Genomic DNA, 16,826 nt, shown 5'->3' with positions numbered 1-16,826 from the left:
GGGAGTGGGTGAAACGTTCATGAAACTCAGCTTGTTGACAGAGCGATTCTTAATCAATACAGTGAGTCTTACAATGTGTGTCTGCAAAATGACAGAATTTGCAGTTAATGGCCAGCTTTTAACTCAAAAGTGGCACCATATCATGTCGGCAACATGTTAAGGCATCTAACATCTCAGTTAATAATACACAAATAAGAAGATGTGGTAGGTTTGATCTCTTATCCAACAGATAATCCACAAAAAAATCTGCAAATAAAGCGCAGAAGTTGTGTACACGGTCTGGTGGTCTCATGCTTAAGCATGATATAAGGCTTCCTTTTAAAGCTTTCTCTCATAAGCACGTGTGCGTGAGTTTGTAAGTGTGTGTTTGTGTGTGTGTTCGCATAAGGGGGTGGAGAATTACTGTGCTACGGGGTGATTAGAAAAGTAAGGACCCAAGGGAACCTGTAGGAGTGAATCTGGCTCGAGCCCAGGTAGTTATGCACATCTGCATTACATCTACACACAAACATACACAAACACACATACACACACAAAACAGATCTCAAATTACTCATGCACAGTAATGCTGCGGTTTCCAGAGACGAGTATTTGAACTTGAATAGGTGTTTAACCTCATCCACGTCCAAATGCTTATGTTCAGTGTAGGCTATACATGACAATCCTTTTGTCTTTCAGAATGAATGCAGAAGGTCTACAGTGATGAGAATATGCAGAAACATATTATAAATACATTCGCAAATGCATTTCTGTTGGCATATATATAGGCTCTGTTCCAAAACCTAGTGAGTTTTCTATGAAGGAAGCATTATAAAGCGTTTAAGGCACGCTACCAATCCAAGGACTGTGCCAAAATGTAGGCAGCATGATAATCCTGCCTTCTAAGATAGCTTGTTTTTGCCAAATTCTAAAGTAGCGCCGAAGGTAATTACAAAATGCTCAGCAAAGAAAAATCAATTCAAGATGGTGGACAGTGCAAGATGATCATAGCTGCAAAGTCAAAACATAAAATGAAATGTAAGTGCTTATTATTAATACTTAATTAACACTGAAATTGAATTAAATACGAACACAATTCTATCAAGAACTTCTATCAAGAAGCCTCTATTTTGTAAATGTGCCATTTTCAAATGAGTCCGTGTGGATATAATTAGTAACAGTTAACATAACAATGAGGCTGATGAAAAGTGCTATTTGCATGTAAACATTCCGGGTTGTGATTTCATGCAAAGCTGCATGTCATTTGCTGGGCTCGTTACACATCATAAATGCTGCTTGGCTTGAAAATATAAATCCAGAGCTATTTTGCAACAACCTCTCTGGTTCATGGGCAATCAATGAGGGGTAAAAGGGAGAAGGTGATGAATTACGATACAAGGGCATTTTCTCACAAAACAAAGTGCATATTTTGGCTACTAATGTGTCATTTCTGAGCACACAAAGTCAGCTGGGACTGTTCCAGCAGCGGCTATGGAATACGTGTGACTATTCTTTTAAGAAATGGGTCTTGGGGATCAAGTTTTTTTCCTTGTCAACCTAATTGGAAACATCAGTGATATGGTGGCCGGGGATGTGATGTAAAGGTGGGATGAGTAACCCACGGCCAAGTAAAGTAAGGTCTCCTTGGTGTTCAGTGCTGGAGAAATGATTACAAAAGGGACCATTGTGAAGAGTGAATGTCTACTTTGAAGGGGTGTCCCAATATAAAAATTTGATCATTATTAAAGGCAGCCTAGGCTCACTGGAAATACGTGCCTTTTCATACATTTCTGCAAAACCTAAAAAAACTTACCCATACATAAAGTTTTTTTCCAGTTTCCAGTTTAAATGAACACAGAGGCAGTAAAACTCCCACAATTTTCATTCCATTTCACACAAACGTATGATTTACAGATACATTTTTGATTAACAAAGGCTAATTTTCACACACTTCGTCGCAGAATGTTATGTTATGTTATGACTTTAAAACAATTTTAACATCTTTACTTGATATAAGAGGCAATCCACTAGGATGTTCACTTTGTCTGGTTTTTGAAGCATCAACTTTGGAGGTCTCGTACACTGACATTATATGGATTCATAGAGCAAGATTATTATTTTTTATCTTAATTTGTTTTCATTTGAAGAAAGTCCCACAATATACATGGAGTAAATGGTGATAGAACTGAATATCCTTTTAATTTCCCCTTGGTAATGGATTTCCAAACCTGTATGACTTTCTTTTTTGGTGTCATTATATTATCTTCATTTAGAATCATTCAGTACAAACAGCATTTGCAAAAAAAAAATAAAAAATTTTTCTTTAAGAATATGTAGCAACGTGACTACAGATTTGGCCATATGATAAATGTCATACTATGTTAATTCAAGCTTAAATACTCAAAGAAGCGCCACATACGGCATGCGTAGAAATTCAAAACAAGTTTATTTTTGAATTTGGGTGGTCATTTTTTTCACGTTGGCATTGTTTGATTGTTTGAGGCAACATTGTTGCAAGCGCACCAACTCCCAAGCATTCATCATTGTTCCCTGGAAGGGCTGGCCTTTGCTGCTACCCTCTGGGACGCCACACAGCAGCAAGCATACTGGAAGGCTACACAGAGTGCACAAGAGAGCTGAACCATTTCCCAATTTATGATCTCTCAGCCCTTTAAAGGTTGATTTAATATTTGCCTGAGAGGTTCTGGAAAGCTTCCCGAAAATAAAAAGGAAGAGAGAGAAAAAATAAAACAAAACCAAACAAAAAAAAGGGAGTCAAATGTTGTTTAGCTAACCTTTAATGCACTTGTTGGTGAACTGTGTCCAACAATAAGAAGTATTTATTAGTCTGGGTGAAGTGGAGGGGGACTGACACCGTTCCAATTCAAAGGGGCTTTGCACAGGAGCGAGAGGTCCATCATTAAGCGTAGCTCCTAATGAACCACGTTTCAACACATATTTGCTCCAATGTGATTGGGATGATGTACAGCACGCTGGGTGGGAAGAGGCCCGAATTGCCTTTTCAACTACTCATGAGAGCCAGGTTATATTCGAGTCACTAGAAAAAATAAAGCCGACGAGATGTGGACGCTCGGTGCCAAGGCAAGCTGAAGCTAACGCTGCCAAACCACCTGGATGCGAAAGCACTTTATCTCATGTATGCAATTAAAGAAGTGAAGGCCAGGAGCATTACAGATGCCTCCAAGTTGTCTGAAAACATTTAGTATCCAAACACTGATAAATCACCACTCTTATTTGCCATGTGATTTCATTAAAGGTGACTCATAAAAAGGCCTCCAATGTAGGCTGGATTTACTTAAATGCTGATCCCGTGGATGAGGTTTTGCCCTTCAAGTCTTAGCCTGAAAAGAAAACCAACTTCAAATGATGGCACTTTTGGTTTTGAACGCGCCAAAGTCTGTAACACATGCTCAGTCTTTTCATATGTCTGCCAAATGTGATTAAATGTGTAAAGAACCAAAATGTGTGCTGTAATTCATCTGCAACAAGATGTTCCTGAGAATGTTCTCCATGTATTAAAGAAGCTTATAGACACATTAGAGATAATGGCCATCACTATAGTCCAGGTTTTCTCCTACAGCACTGGCACAGAACACTGAGGATTTTGTTGGCCACCTACAGATCATCCATAAACCGCAGGCTTTGGCCGATGCTATAAATGAAAACTTCTCAGCTCTTTATATCCGGACTTTGAGCCCTGGCCGCTAGAGAGACGGATGTGCCTCCACAGCTGCAGGCCACTTTAAAGCAGCACAGGTTTTCAGGGATGTTTATGAATGTTTTTTGCTGGAGGGACTTTTTTCGGTTTCCCTGCAAACAGGGCAATAATGGACACTTTTGTGTAGTCAGGTAAACGAAGACTCTGATGTCAGCTGAAATATCTGCTAGATAAACAAGGCGATTGCCAGCATGCCCGAGTGGTTTGTTTCATAGATAGCTCAAGTGTAATTTGGGACCAAACAGAGACATTTAGGGCAGCTACCTGAGGGCTTCCGCGTTGACGTCAAGCCACAGGTTATTTTAAGCAGCAGGTCAAAGGTGGCCTGTTTCTTTTACAGAATATTTTGCTCCAACATGGCGAGCTGAAATCCATGTTACAGCGTAAAAGTCTGTTTTTTTTTTTTTTTTTTTTTTTTTACTAATGGACGATGCTAAAAGCCTTCATCATAAATGTGTATAGTGTGTCTGGCGCTGCAGTGGACCTTCAGTGATGTGGTATAGGAAATCAATACGTCCCATTTCTAACTCCAGACTCATTCAGAGAGCAAATAAAAGCTGCTTTAGTGTGGCAACACAATCAATTTGGTTATCTAAATTATAGTAAAATTACTTCTGGAGTGCTGAAGCTTTCTGGATGTAATACAACATTTTTAAAACCATCTAAAATCCTTGGAAAGTTGAAAAATTGGAAATTGGAAAAATGTGCCTGTGGTAGCATTGCTACAAAATTCTGTTTCGCGACACTTTCAAAAACTGAAATGTCAGGGAAGTGGCAGTAAATGTGTTCAGCTTTATCAAAAACAAATGAAATTGAACAAGGAAACTTTTATTAAGTTGCTTGTTGTACGTATTGTGCCAGTTTAGAAAGGTGAAAAGTGCTCTATAATCAGGTTTGAAATTAATGTACCATCTAAGCCTAACCAACAGTGTTTGCATTCGAATGCATTTTCAGCTTAGAAAGTTTGAGCTCTTTTTTTATATCATGACTCACATTTACAAGAAATGTACATTTATCAGAGGCCTCCAAATTGCAAGAGCATATGCTGTACCACGTAAGTTAACTACATAAAAAGCACAAATACATTTGGACCTGGTTATGTGATGCATCAAAATGTATTAATTTACAAATCATGCACTATATATTGATTAATTGTATGTCATATTAAGCTACACTGTAATCATAATTTGTGTAAAAAGGAATAAAAGTTGCCATTTTACTGTCATGATTTAACCGTATATAGATTTTTGGAGTTTAAGCCTGGGTTGCTTAAATCAAGGTACCGTCTATAACAGATTCAAGCATTCTTTAAAAATCACAAAAGGCTGTGTGACAAAATAGCACATGACAACAGCCGCTAAGGCAGGATTGGTCAGTAAGCACATTTCAAGGCGGGTCTTAGTAAGTGTACTTACTAAGTACAGTTTTTACAAAAGCATCATAAAAATGTGTTACTATGAGCTTCCTCAAACGTATGACTAATAAGTGTAAAACGCACATTCTTCCTGTATTTAAACGAAAAAAGAACACTTTAGTATCTCACAGTACAGGTTCTATTTTATAAGGGCAGACGGTTCTTTTTTTGTGCAGTATAGCCGAAGTTAAATCGGGAGCGCATGATGACACAGACAAAGCAGAGAACTGACATGCAAATGTGCAAGAGCCGCCATTACTCATAAAAGATCATTTCAGTTTAAGATGGCTTGGCAAGGGAACTGCTATTAGGAGCACGACTTAGCCAGAGCCTTTCCCGGCCTTGTCAAAAGAAGCTCTTTCTCTGCATCACAAATTCTTCTTAATTTAGAGAGCAATTCACTGCTCATTCATCTTCTGTTCTAATCCAAATACAGATCATGGCACTACCCAAAAATGGCATTCGCTCTTGGCACACCAGGGGTGAGATTATCTCAAGCCTCTGAAGTCACAGTGAGCCTAGGCAGCGACGGATTTTACACTTGCAACTCTGAGGTTTGGGCTCAATTTCTCACATGCTCGACTATGGTATCTTCTTTTCTGGGTGTGACTCTAATTTTAGCTTTGTGCACCTTACATCTTCCTCTTTTTATGCAGTTTCCTGAATAAGGTTTGTATAAGGACACATTGAAAAGCATGCAAAAATGTGTTTGAAGTATGTTATGGTTAACATCCTTAAATTCCGTTTCCCTTGAAAAAAACTGTTTATTAATTATTTAAAAAAAAATATATTTACATTTATATTTAACATGTATTTAAAAACACTATGAACTGAAAATAAACCATTTTTATTTTCTTATTGCAGTGTTTATTATGCATGACTTGTCTGTGCACATTATTAATGTATTATAATGCACCCTTGTAATCTTTTATCAAAATTACTTCCTCTCTTACAATGACATCAGTTGTTTTCTCTGATGATGCGTCTCAAACAACCTGTTTTTGTATGAGAAGCAGTTTCACTTGAATATACAACAAAATAAAGAAAAGACAATTTGTTCTATGTCTTTAAAATTTTTTAATTAAAAAGGATAGTTCACCTAAAAATACTACCTCTCTACTCAAAAATTTAACTATTAACCATTTTTCAAATGACCAAATACAAAGACATGTAGAAACATTCATATAAATTCATGTTTAGAATGTTAAGAAATAATCATTAAAAAATTGGTTTGCATTGGCAAGCTGCTTTTCTTATACATTTTAAAAAAAGATATACAGCAACTAGAAGATCCAAATGAACTTACATTTCAAGACATGCTTTTTAATTATTTCATATTTACACATGCAGTATTTATTGCACACAAGTAAATATTTAACAATTACTTTCCAATATGAATTAAATAAATCGTTTTGAATGTTAATTGATGTAATTTACTTAAAAATTGTTCAGTTATTTTTGTATACACTGATAAAGGATTTCTTTGTTTTATTTTTAAGTGGCACTCCTATTCTGACACAGTAATCTAAATTAACTGCTTATTCGCTAATGCTAAATACTTTTTTTCTTAGCATTATTTTCATTCAAAATGGACATGATCTGTCAAATCAGTCTGATGCGTCAAAAGGTGACACACAGAACAAAGGTACTGCACCAACTGTCGACAACAAACCAAGGTCTAATTTGACTGGGTTAAGTGACCCAATTATAAAGAGAGAGAGTGATGAGAAGAAGAAAAACCCCCGCTATCCCTCTATTGTTTGGTCTCCTGAGTGCCTTTGAGAGAGCTGTGGAGAGAGGAGGACTAAGTATCCATTTAGCGCACAACACCCAGACAGTGCAGGGGAAATAAGCGTGCCTTTCTGTCAGGAGTCAGAACAAGGGATTACATCACTCCAGACTTGAAAGCAGCAGACCCAGACAGCCACTCGATGAGAGACAAAAAGAGAATCTCTAACCAAGAGGAGGATGATGTAACTTGACACATTTATTGTATTCTGAGCACGGGAGGAGCTCAAGGTAATTGCTAGCCAAACGAAAAGCTTGGATATTTATGTTTGGTGACGAGGAACAAAAGAAGCGCCGTTTTAAGTTTAACGACGCATCCTGTCATGCCTTTTATCATATCTGCTGATTAACAACCGCTCTTTTAAGGCAACCGAAAAAAAAGTAAAATAATCAGCACGCTACCTATCTCGCACAGCCAGACCCCAAATCAAATAACGCAGCCAGGGAGACTGATTACCACATGAGAGAGAGAGACCGCCAAAAATAGAGCTTTAATTTCATTAGAAATGAAGAATCGTGTTTCTCAACATCAGCATAGTTTCAAGGCTGTCAGGGGATCTGGGCCGTGGAAAGGATCTGCACGAGTAACTGCCGGCCACATGGAGGTTAGCTGCAGAAATGCCCTATTTCAGCACAATGACGTAATCACTTACAGGCACAAAGGCTTGCTAAGTTCGGTGCGCCCTGACAGACCTGCGCACGGGCCGGACAGGAAGTAAAAGCACACAATAGGAAAGGGCGTGGGCGCACCATCACTCATTGAGAGTAAAAGAGCGGGCAATTGAGTCAATGACTCCTATATACAGACATCAATAATGACTTTGTCATCCTTAAATATCAAGATGCAGTTTGCATAAATGCATTTAGAAGTGGCCCATAAACTGCCGCTGAGTGAATCAGGAGTTATGATTCACAGCTTTAATATGATATAAAGAGGTTAAAGGTAGTCAGTCAGCACTTGAAAGGGAAACATAAACTTTGGAGGGAGTGGGACTGTAAAACTAAAGAGCTGCTTGGAATCCTCAAGGCAATATATAACAATCAACTGATCAATCAAACCATTAAAAAAAATGGTTTAAAAAAATGTGTCCAACTTTCACTGAAGAGAATGAGTAGATGGAAGCACACTTTTAAAATTCAAAAAATGTTTGTAATTTCTCATAATGTCTCTTATGCCAAACTATTTATTTGACAAAAAATAAAGTAAAAACTGTAATATTGTGAAACGGTCTATTATCTAGGCTATTTCTACTTTAATATGTTTTAAAATGTAATTTGTATTTACTCTCAAACCTTTCATAAGGGTCTATATTTTTTAATTAGGATTCATAAATCATGAGTAAATAAGTTTTTTGCATTGTTATAAGGTTTGCTACGATAGGACAATAACAATGGCACATTGTTTTTTAGTAATCTTTAATGAGTAGGACGTTATTTGAAATAGAAATCTTTCGCAACCCTGAATGTCTTCAATCTCACTTTAAATAAAAGTACTACGTCTTTCAAAAACAAAAGCTGACCCCAAACTTTTGAATAGTTTAAAATGAACTATGATATGCTTTGTGAAACATTTACTCAGCTTTTAACAAAAAAAATCTAAACCGTTTGTGCAGGCATTGGCTCAACTTCCTCTTTAGCGTCTTCTCTGTCTTTAACCACAAAAGCAGAAATGGTTCTGCATAGGCTTAAGCAAGCCTGCCAAAGTGGAAGTGAATGCTGATCAGATTCTAATTTTGAAATGTACTTATTCAGCCTTACTGCATCGCTGGAGAACAGGCCGAACCACCTGTCATAGATTACATCCTCTAATGTGCAGGAACAGCCAGACCCAGTGTTTTATGTTCAAAAATGCACACTCCCTAGTTTATGTACATGTGCAGGATTAGGGTGTGTGTGTGTGTGTGTGTGTGTGTGTGTGTGTGTGTGTGTGTGTGTGCGTGCGTGTGGCGTGTTTCCTGAGCTAGTCCCTAAAGAGATCGTGGAGTTACTATGAAGGAAATCAGACGTCTGAGAGCGCTCAAACGTGTTATGTCACTCCAATTCAAAGGGACTGAGCCAGCGCTTGCAAAAGCTGCATTCCACTCTCTCATGTTAATTTCTGGCAGCTGGTGGAGCATGTCAGTGACAGCAGACAGCTAAAATGAAAGAATTAAGGAAGAAATTGTTGCAGAATATGATGAAAAACATCCAAACATTAAGGAGGGGGAATTTCTGGCAAAGACAGGATCTGTCAGGAAGTCGGCTGCAACTGAATGCATCAGAGTTGGCAAAGCACCTCTGGCTCAAACGTATGTTCCATAACCCCAGTCAAACCGCTAACCCGAAATGTTCAGTAATATATTAGAGGAAACAAATCAGAGTCAAGTCCAGAGAGGGCTCCGATCCACATCAGGCACGCCACAGCCCAGCAGCAAGCATAGAGTTCATTCATCTTTTGCAAATGATACACGCTCATGTTTCCTCCTCATTTCCCCTGCACGTGGAAAGCCACTGGGAAAACCAAAGTCCATTGAATGTAAGGGCAGGGCTGTAAGGACGAGACTGTCACTGCGTTCAGGTTAAAAGAAATATGGCTGCTCTGGATTTTATCGCTTTCTATGGCTATTCTGCCAGTAACCACAGCAATATAAAGAACCGCTCAAGATCATCCCCTGAAAATCCTGTTAAAGTGTATACAAAATAAATAAATAAAGTTTCGTATTTGCATTTTACCACAAAGCATAATAACGCACAAGCCAAGAATACACAAAATTCATGTGGAATATGAATCATTATCATGTGAATCACTATGCTGCAACATTAAAGAATTATCTACTTAATCAAAAATACAACTTACAATAAAAACCTGCAATAAATATTCTTTTGTCTATATAAGATACAGTCATTGCTGTTGCTTTTTTTTATTATCTATCTATTCTTTTTCTCGAGGCTGTTCTTGTTCTTATCTGAGGTACAAATGAAAGGTGTAAATGAACACGTAAAAAGTAAAAGCAAAACATATTCTCTTATTTTAGTGTTAACGCTGTTTATGGCATTCTTTTAACCTCTCAAAGCAGCATTAAAACAATTCCAATCAATTTGCTTTTGCGTTCATAATCATTTTAACACACATTAGACCTAAAGGCTTAAAACTGAGGTCAACAGACACTTCTGTGGAATCATGCTGTGATGAAGCATGAAGTGTGAGGCATCCATTTTTTTGAGCATGCAGCTCCAATCTGTGAAAATTATTTCCAGATTGCATCTCTGCAAGTGCCAATGGGCTCGTACCTGCCTGCTGCCCCCAACTGTCCAGCAGCCGCCACTACAGATGGGAACACTAACAGTGACATCATGGCAAACAGGACAATGAACACAAAATGAACATGTTTTATCCATATGCTGGTTAATACCACAATTTCTGAGAATATGAAGCTTTTCTCTCAGGCTTTGGTCATTTTCCTATAGCTTAAAAGCTTGGGGGTTGGTAAGATTTTTTTTTTTATGTTTTTGAAAAATGTCTTGTTCACCGAAGCTGCATTTATTTGATAAAAAAATACAGTAAAACGGTAATATTGTGAAATATTATAAAAATTCAATCAAATCAAGTATTATTTAGTTTAATACATTTTAAAATGGCAATTTATTCCTTTTTTGCTGCTTAATATTTTTTGTGGAAACCATAATAATTTCAAACGCATGATAAAAATAGACTCATTTAAATAAATAAAATTCTACTTGCCCCAAAATTTGAAATGATAGCATATTTGATCTGGGCTATGCTGTATTTTAAAAATTGCACAAATGTAAGCAATCTGCTCTGGACATCATCAGCTCTGTCATAAATCAGTCCCAAAGGCGCTGTAACTATATATAAAATTATGAAGAAGCCAAATATATAAAGTACACTTTTGATAGATGACTCATTTACTTAAAATTATGAATACAATGCAGATTCAGATGGGTCACAAAAGGTTACAAAACCTCCAACCAAATATGATAATATGTTCTAGGAAAACAAAGATGTACGCAGGAGAGAAAAAAAGTCACAAATGAAAAACACAGCCCACTAAAAATGAAAGATCAGAAGGGTTTAAGGAATTTCAAGAAACGGCTGTAATATGTCTCCCAGGAGCAGTGTTTTTCTGAACACATGGGTTTTCTCACAGTAAAACTAGTCATGACACAAAACAGCATAACACTTAAAAGAGTCCAAAAAGCCATATCTTGTTGAAGTGGCTTTAAAATAACTATGATTTGACAGAAGTAGCAGTTAAATGAGAGCCTACATTGACTTTAGCCTGCCAAACAATAAATCAACATAATCTCTATAGGAAAAAAATTCTCACCTCCAACTCTGAATGGGTATTTAAGAAAAAAAACTGGCCTACAATTTGTGTGTGAATTTTTTTTACACATATTATGGCCCTCTTATATTTTCGACCCTCTTCTTGCATTCGGTTATGTGAAGTCCTGTGCAACTGCACTGTGACATTAATCACATGGCCTCCGTCTCCATCCAGACCACTTCAGATTAATTTTTCAGCTGCTCCAGCGCAGCCGTTTCATGGCGTATCAACGGCGTAGAGACCCATCCGCCTCTGCCCTACTTTTGCTGCTCTGTGCGTGACACCACAACCATTTAGAGCACAGTTTTTCGCTAGCAACTCCTCCACCATTTTCAGCTGTCTCATTCCATTTTTCATTCATCCCTTAATTTGCGATGCAGCTCTTTTTCTGAGCCTGTGACTTTCTCCTCACACCCTGCATTATTCACAGTTTCTCAGAAGCTCCAACACCCAGAAGGCCCAGACCTGACTCTTCCATTTCCATATTTCGACTTAAGGACTTATGTTTTACCATTTCAAACACGTCATACTGAGAATACCAATTTGGAGCCTGATGTTAACCTGCAGCCGTGAGGCAGCTGGAAAACAGTTTAAGGTGACGATATGGGGTCTCTGAAGCCCACCGGCCCAGGAAAAGTCTGAATGAATGTAAAAGAGAGGTGGACGTGTGCATCTGAAAGCAGATCTGAGATTATTGAACATACAATATGGCAAATTGTTATGTTAAACAACTGTGTGCAACTTTGGTGTTGCGTTTGACCCCATGCAATTTGCTAAAAATAAAACACTATCAAAAACCATTAATATTTGTTATATAACAAAAAGAATAAAGCCCTTGAAGGAAAAATTTTAGGTGCTATCTAATGAATAAAATCTAAACTAAAAATATCTATGAACCAACTATAAAGAAACTGTAAATTTGAGTAAAATTTGAGTCATAAAATTAATAAAATGTATTTCACATTTTAGAGCTTTACTAAGTACAATATAGATTTTCCGACATTTTTTTCAAAGTGTTGATTTCTGGTAAGTTGATTAAAAAACAAAAAAACAAAAGGTGGGGTCAAGGTTCAAAAATTGTAAAAAAAAAAATTAGGCATTTAGGATATGAAGACATATCCAAATCAACAGAGCAGATGACCTTTGACCCTAGCAACGTTGATTTTGTGTTCTACTTTTATCTTTCATTCCAGGAGATCCAGGCAAGTTAAAAAAATACTAAAGGTGGCAGATTTTACTAACAGCTTGCACCAGTGCAAAACCTCATTGAGTCGTTTAGAAAAACACACTGTAAGGATTACTAAAGATACAAACAATTCTGCACTAAAAAGACATTTGTAGGAGTTTCCCTTTTGATCTATAAATTCATGGGAGCAGAGTATATAAATGAATCACGTATTGCGATTTACTAAGATTTTTTGCTCGTCAATTCACTGGTGTTCTCTGCATTATTTAATGCCCCGAAATAAGCCTTAATGTCTTAAAGCAGGCAATAACTTGCACCATTCTTGGTATGTTGCACTGATTATTACGGAAATGAAATGCGTCTGTGTTCCCCGATGTGCGGATTGTCAGTAAATCACCTGCAGAATGTTTTCCATTCACACTTTTACGAAATTGCACTCCCGTTCACACCAAGCACGAGTATACAGACAGCGATAAAGCTACAGTTCTAAAAATAATTCTCAGTAATAAAGAGTTTAGCTGATGAACGATACAAATGTCAACAGCCAATCGGAATCCATCCTGCTGTCAGGAACTAGAGAATTTAAAGCACCAGATGAACATGTGCTTTGAATAAACAATTTCGTTCGCTGGCAGGGGGTGCCAATATCATTATCTTTATAGTTAGCATTCTTGGTGTGAATGGGACTTAAAGCTAATTTGCGCTGTTTTGTAAACAAGGCCCTTAAATTAAGAAACAGATTCGATTTTGAATTTTGAATGCATTTTTGTCATCTGTCCAATGCAGTTATGCATTAAAGGAACATTTCTTTATTAGGAATGTTAAATCGGTTATGTTTTATTAAAGAAAATAATCAAATGTGAAACAAAGGCAGACTGCAAAACCAAAAGTTATGCTATGTTTTAAGGCCAACATATGTGTGTACAGCATATGTGTTTGCGGCAATGTGGTAATGTACTCACAAGATCCCACATCTCCTTGCAGCTGAAGTATCTGGGGTACTGGCATGGTTAAAACCACTATGTCAAACCGCTCTGGCGTTCCCCCTTTGCGACACACTTCCCAGCCGGTGTCTTTCCGGTGAATGTGAGTGACGTGTCGGTCGTAGAGCACCTCTGCTCCTGCTTAAGTGCAGAGGAGCACATTCAGCAACGTCGCACACAGCAAAAGGAGACGAAAAAAGGAAAAACAGGGAAAGAAAGAATCGCAAAGAAAGTCAGACAGAAAGAAAGGTCAGATTATGTATCGTCGAGAAGTCAATATTGGGTTTAAGGCACATGCAAAGAGTTCCACATGATTTCTGATATAAGAGAGCAATTGTGAAAAGAAACCCAATCCCTGAGTTAGACGGAAAACAGGCTTATGTGAATTAGCACATCGTTTTTTACAAAAGGCATAAGGTGACAGAACAATGTTGACAGCAATATACGATACCATTATCAGAGCAATGGTGATAAATAGAGTGCAAATTCACTTTATACGTAAATCCCTTGTTTTCCTGATCTTTAAATAACCGTGTTGTTTCTCAGTGTTGCTGCACACATTAAAACAGTTCCATCTGACTGCTGCTTTTCGTTCTTTGTTCCAGCACATGCACAGTATCAAAACATCCTGAACTGTTTTTTTAAAGACTGAGATTATTGACTAAGAGTCATGATCTCTGAGTTCATAAATCAGCTTGCACGGTCTGGCCAAATTCTTCTGCGCTCTCTCTAGGAAATCAGACATATTTCTAGAAAGGTAACATTTAGAAGGAACAACAGCTGGATGACTCAGGTCTCGCTGACCCAAAAATAATTTTTTCTGGCAGCACATTTCTGTCATTAAACAGCTGATGAAAAACAGCTGCTTTATGAACAGCGATAAAATCGGTTATTAAATCCGTCTTGCTTCTCCGATTGTGTAAATATATAAAAAGCATTTCTGTGTGAAATTGCCCTGATGGAAAACGCTACAGCAAATGTTATTTTTTGCTATTTTAATACTTGTTTTAAATAAAACGTAGACAATTTATTATAACAAACTGCCTGGCATTTTTTAAATTAAAAATACAGTAAATCCAGTTATATTGTGAAATGCAGTCACAACTTAAATGAACTGTTTTATATTTTAATATAACGTCATTTAATGCATCCTGGCAGAATAAGTACTAATGTCATTACAACAAACAAAAACCTTGGTGACCCCAAACATTTGAAAAGTAGTGTATATCAGTGTGACCTAAAGCTAAAAGAGAAGAAAACAATCTGCTGAAATAGTTAAACACAAATGATCTACCTGACTCTTTGAGGTAGTGTTTGATGATGGAGGACACTCCACGGGGTGTCACATAGTTCACAATTTCTTCTTCCTTTAACATCATGCCTTCAACGGGAGCATTGAGAGGTTTTAAAATGTCTTGTGCTAAGAGTTCTTCATAAAAACTAAAAACATAAAAGAGTATTAGTGACTAAAAGACCCAAATATTTATTTTCACAATATTAAAGTGAAAAATGAGACCGATAATATAACAGATCAGATATAATTCTGAGAAGTAGCCTACCTGCTGTGAATATGAGCGTAGTATGGTGTTGCACTTATATATTGAGCACCAAGATCAACTGTGCATGAAGGATCATTTGGACTTCTGCTTGTGGACATTCGCCCCCCTATGATATTAATGCAAAATATCTTATAAAAAGACATCTATTCAAAATATCACCAGGTCAATATGACCTGTAAAATTATACTTTTTTATTGTAAATAAACAAAACATTTGAATTAAAACATACTATGATTTAGCATCAATGTAAATAAATAAGTGATCAGTAATTACATTATTATTGCACAAACTTCCAAAAACTATTGTACAGTAAATAGTCAAGTAAAGACAATAGAGCAGCTCACTTTGTCACACCTTGCCTATGATACACTGAATTTAACCTGTTTTTGTGTAAATAATATGCAAAACTGCAAATTCGCTGCAATAAATGCTCAACCCCCCTTTTGTGTGTGTGTGTATTTGTGTTTTAATACAGACCAAATACCTGATTTAAAAAATACTAGACCTGCTGGAAAACTTCAATGGTTTTCTTACATAAAACAAGAATCGTTAATCTTATGTTTAACATATCAGATATTTTCTATGTATGTTGATCAATATTTTTAATGTAAAGAGATGCCTAAATTTAACCTGTTCTTTGTATAAAACTTGCATTAAACTGCTCAATATTAAATACTTTTCAGTTGAGTTTGTCAAGTTTTGATGAAATTGACTTTAACAAATCTCTCAGGCTTAATTAAAATATATTTGTTACGAATGTTTTTTTTTTTATGTACAAATCATGCTTAAAGCCAGTAAGCTCTGGAATTTTGTGTTGTTGTTTTTTATTCCAATCACAATTTTACCTATAATTAGCAAAATTGCATTATTTAATACTTAAAAAAACAGGTGTTGCACTTTGAAAGGGTCGCTATTTTATTTTTTGTTATCAATGTGGGCGTGTCCTGTCAATCATAGGACAAAGTTCAGTTACCTTCAGGTTGGTTACCGTGCATTGAAATACAATAAAGACCTACTCATTTTGTCCTTTCGGTCGAAGAGTCAATACGGAATATAACCTCGAAAGCTTTCTTATAATAAAGCTTTTATCTAGTGCCCTATATGCTTATTTTCTGCTCACCTTCTTTCTTTATAGATCAGCAGGTCATCGGTTTACGAAAGCGTTTTGACTTTTGACCGTTATAATGAAAGGCGGTTTGTTTTGTATACCACTAATTCAAGTTAAAGATTCTAGTTAAAGACACCCTCCACTCAACAAAGTGTTTCACATCAGTACATAAATACAAACATTCTATGAAAGAAAACAGATAAGATGCTAACCTGCACCCCGAGATTTGTCCCACACAACTATATTTACTTTGTTTGGCAGCTGCCTTCGCAGCAGACAGGCACATAAACTGCCAGTAAGTCCAGCACCAACTATTAGAACTCGAGACATTTTTATAAAAGGTAAAATAACAACGCTATCTTGCTCGTTCGACGATCACGTTCGATTAGCACCCTGTCCCTTTAAGAATTACGAAAGTCTGAAACGTTTGAGTTGGCCAACCAAAACATTCACTTCGTTTTTAAATATGTGACTGATGTGTATGCGCACACAAAAAACAATAATATTTTTATATAAGTCGTAAATATACAGGTTTTTACAGGTACGTTGAAGACAAAGTAGGAAGTCAAATGTATTTATAAATTCTTTGTTGCATTTACAGCAATTTTAAATAATTTATTATTATAACCTGCAATTGTCGCAGTGACCAGTGCAATGCACAAGTTATAATTTTTCTAAAAACAATATAATCTCGCTAAAAACGAGAAGTTAAAGTAAGCAAATGACGAAGTCATGTTGACAA

At 36.7% G+C, this 16,826-nt stretch overlaps 1 protein-coding gene across 2 annotated transcripts in view; it reads right to left on the bottom strand.

Moving 5' to 3' along the window:
• Nucleotides 1-16,487, bottom strand: part of rnls (renalase, FAD-dependent amine oxidase) — a 33,624-nt gene extending 17,137 nt beyond the window's left edge. Inside the window, exons 1-4 of one of the 2 annotated variants that reach the window (XM_043254395.1) lie at nt 16,297-16,487; nt 14,977-15,082; nt 14,712-14,857; nt 13,397-13,558 (exon numbers count right to left, since the gene is read on the bottom strand). In XM_043254395.1, the coding sequence (XP_043110330.1) occupies nt 13,397-13,558; nt 14,712-14,857; nt 14,977-15,082; nt 16,297-16,414 (532 nt within the window). In that variant the 5' untranslated portion in view covers nt 16,415-16,487. The remainder of the gene's footprint in view (nt 1-13,396; nt 13,559-14,711; nt 14,858-14,976; nt 15,083-16,296) is intronic. The other variant, XM_043254396.1, reaches the window with a different exon arrangement.
• Nucleotides 16,488-16,826: the final 339 nt, after the last annotated feature.

This window comes from Puntigrus tetrazona, chromosome 12, assembly GCF_018831695.1.
Source record: "Puntigrus tetrazona isolate hp1 chromosome 12, ASM1883169v1, whole genome shotgun sequence".
NCBI classification, from domain to species: Eukaryota; Metazoa; Chordata; class Actinopteri; order Cypriniformes; family Cyprinidae; genus Puntigrus; species Puntigrus tetrazona.
The sequence above is the reverse complement of the archived record's forward strand: the minus strand, read 5'-3'. Positions and strand labels throughout refer to the sequence as shown.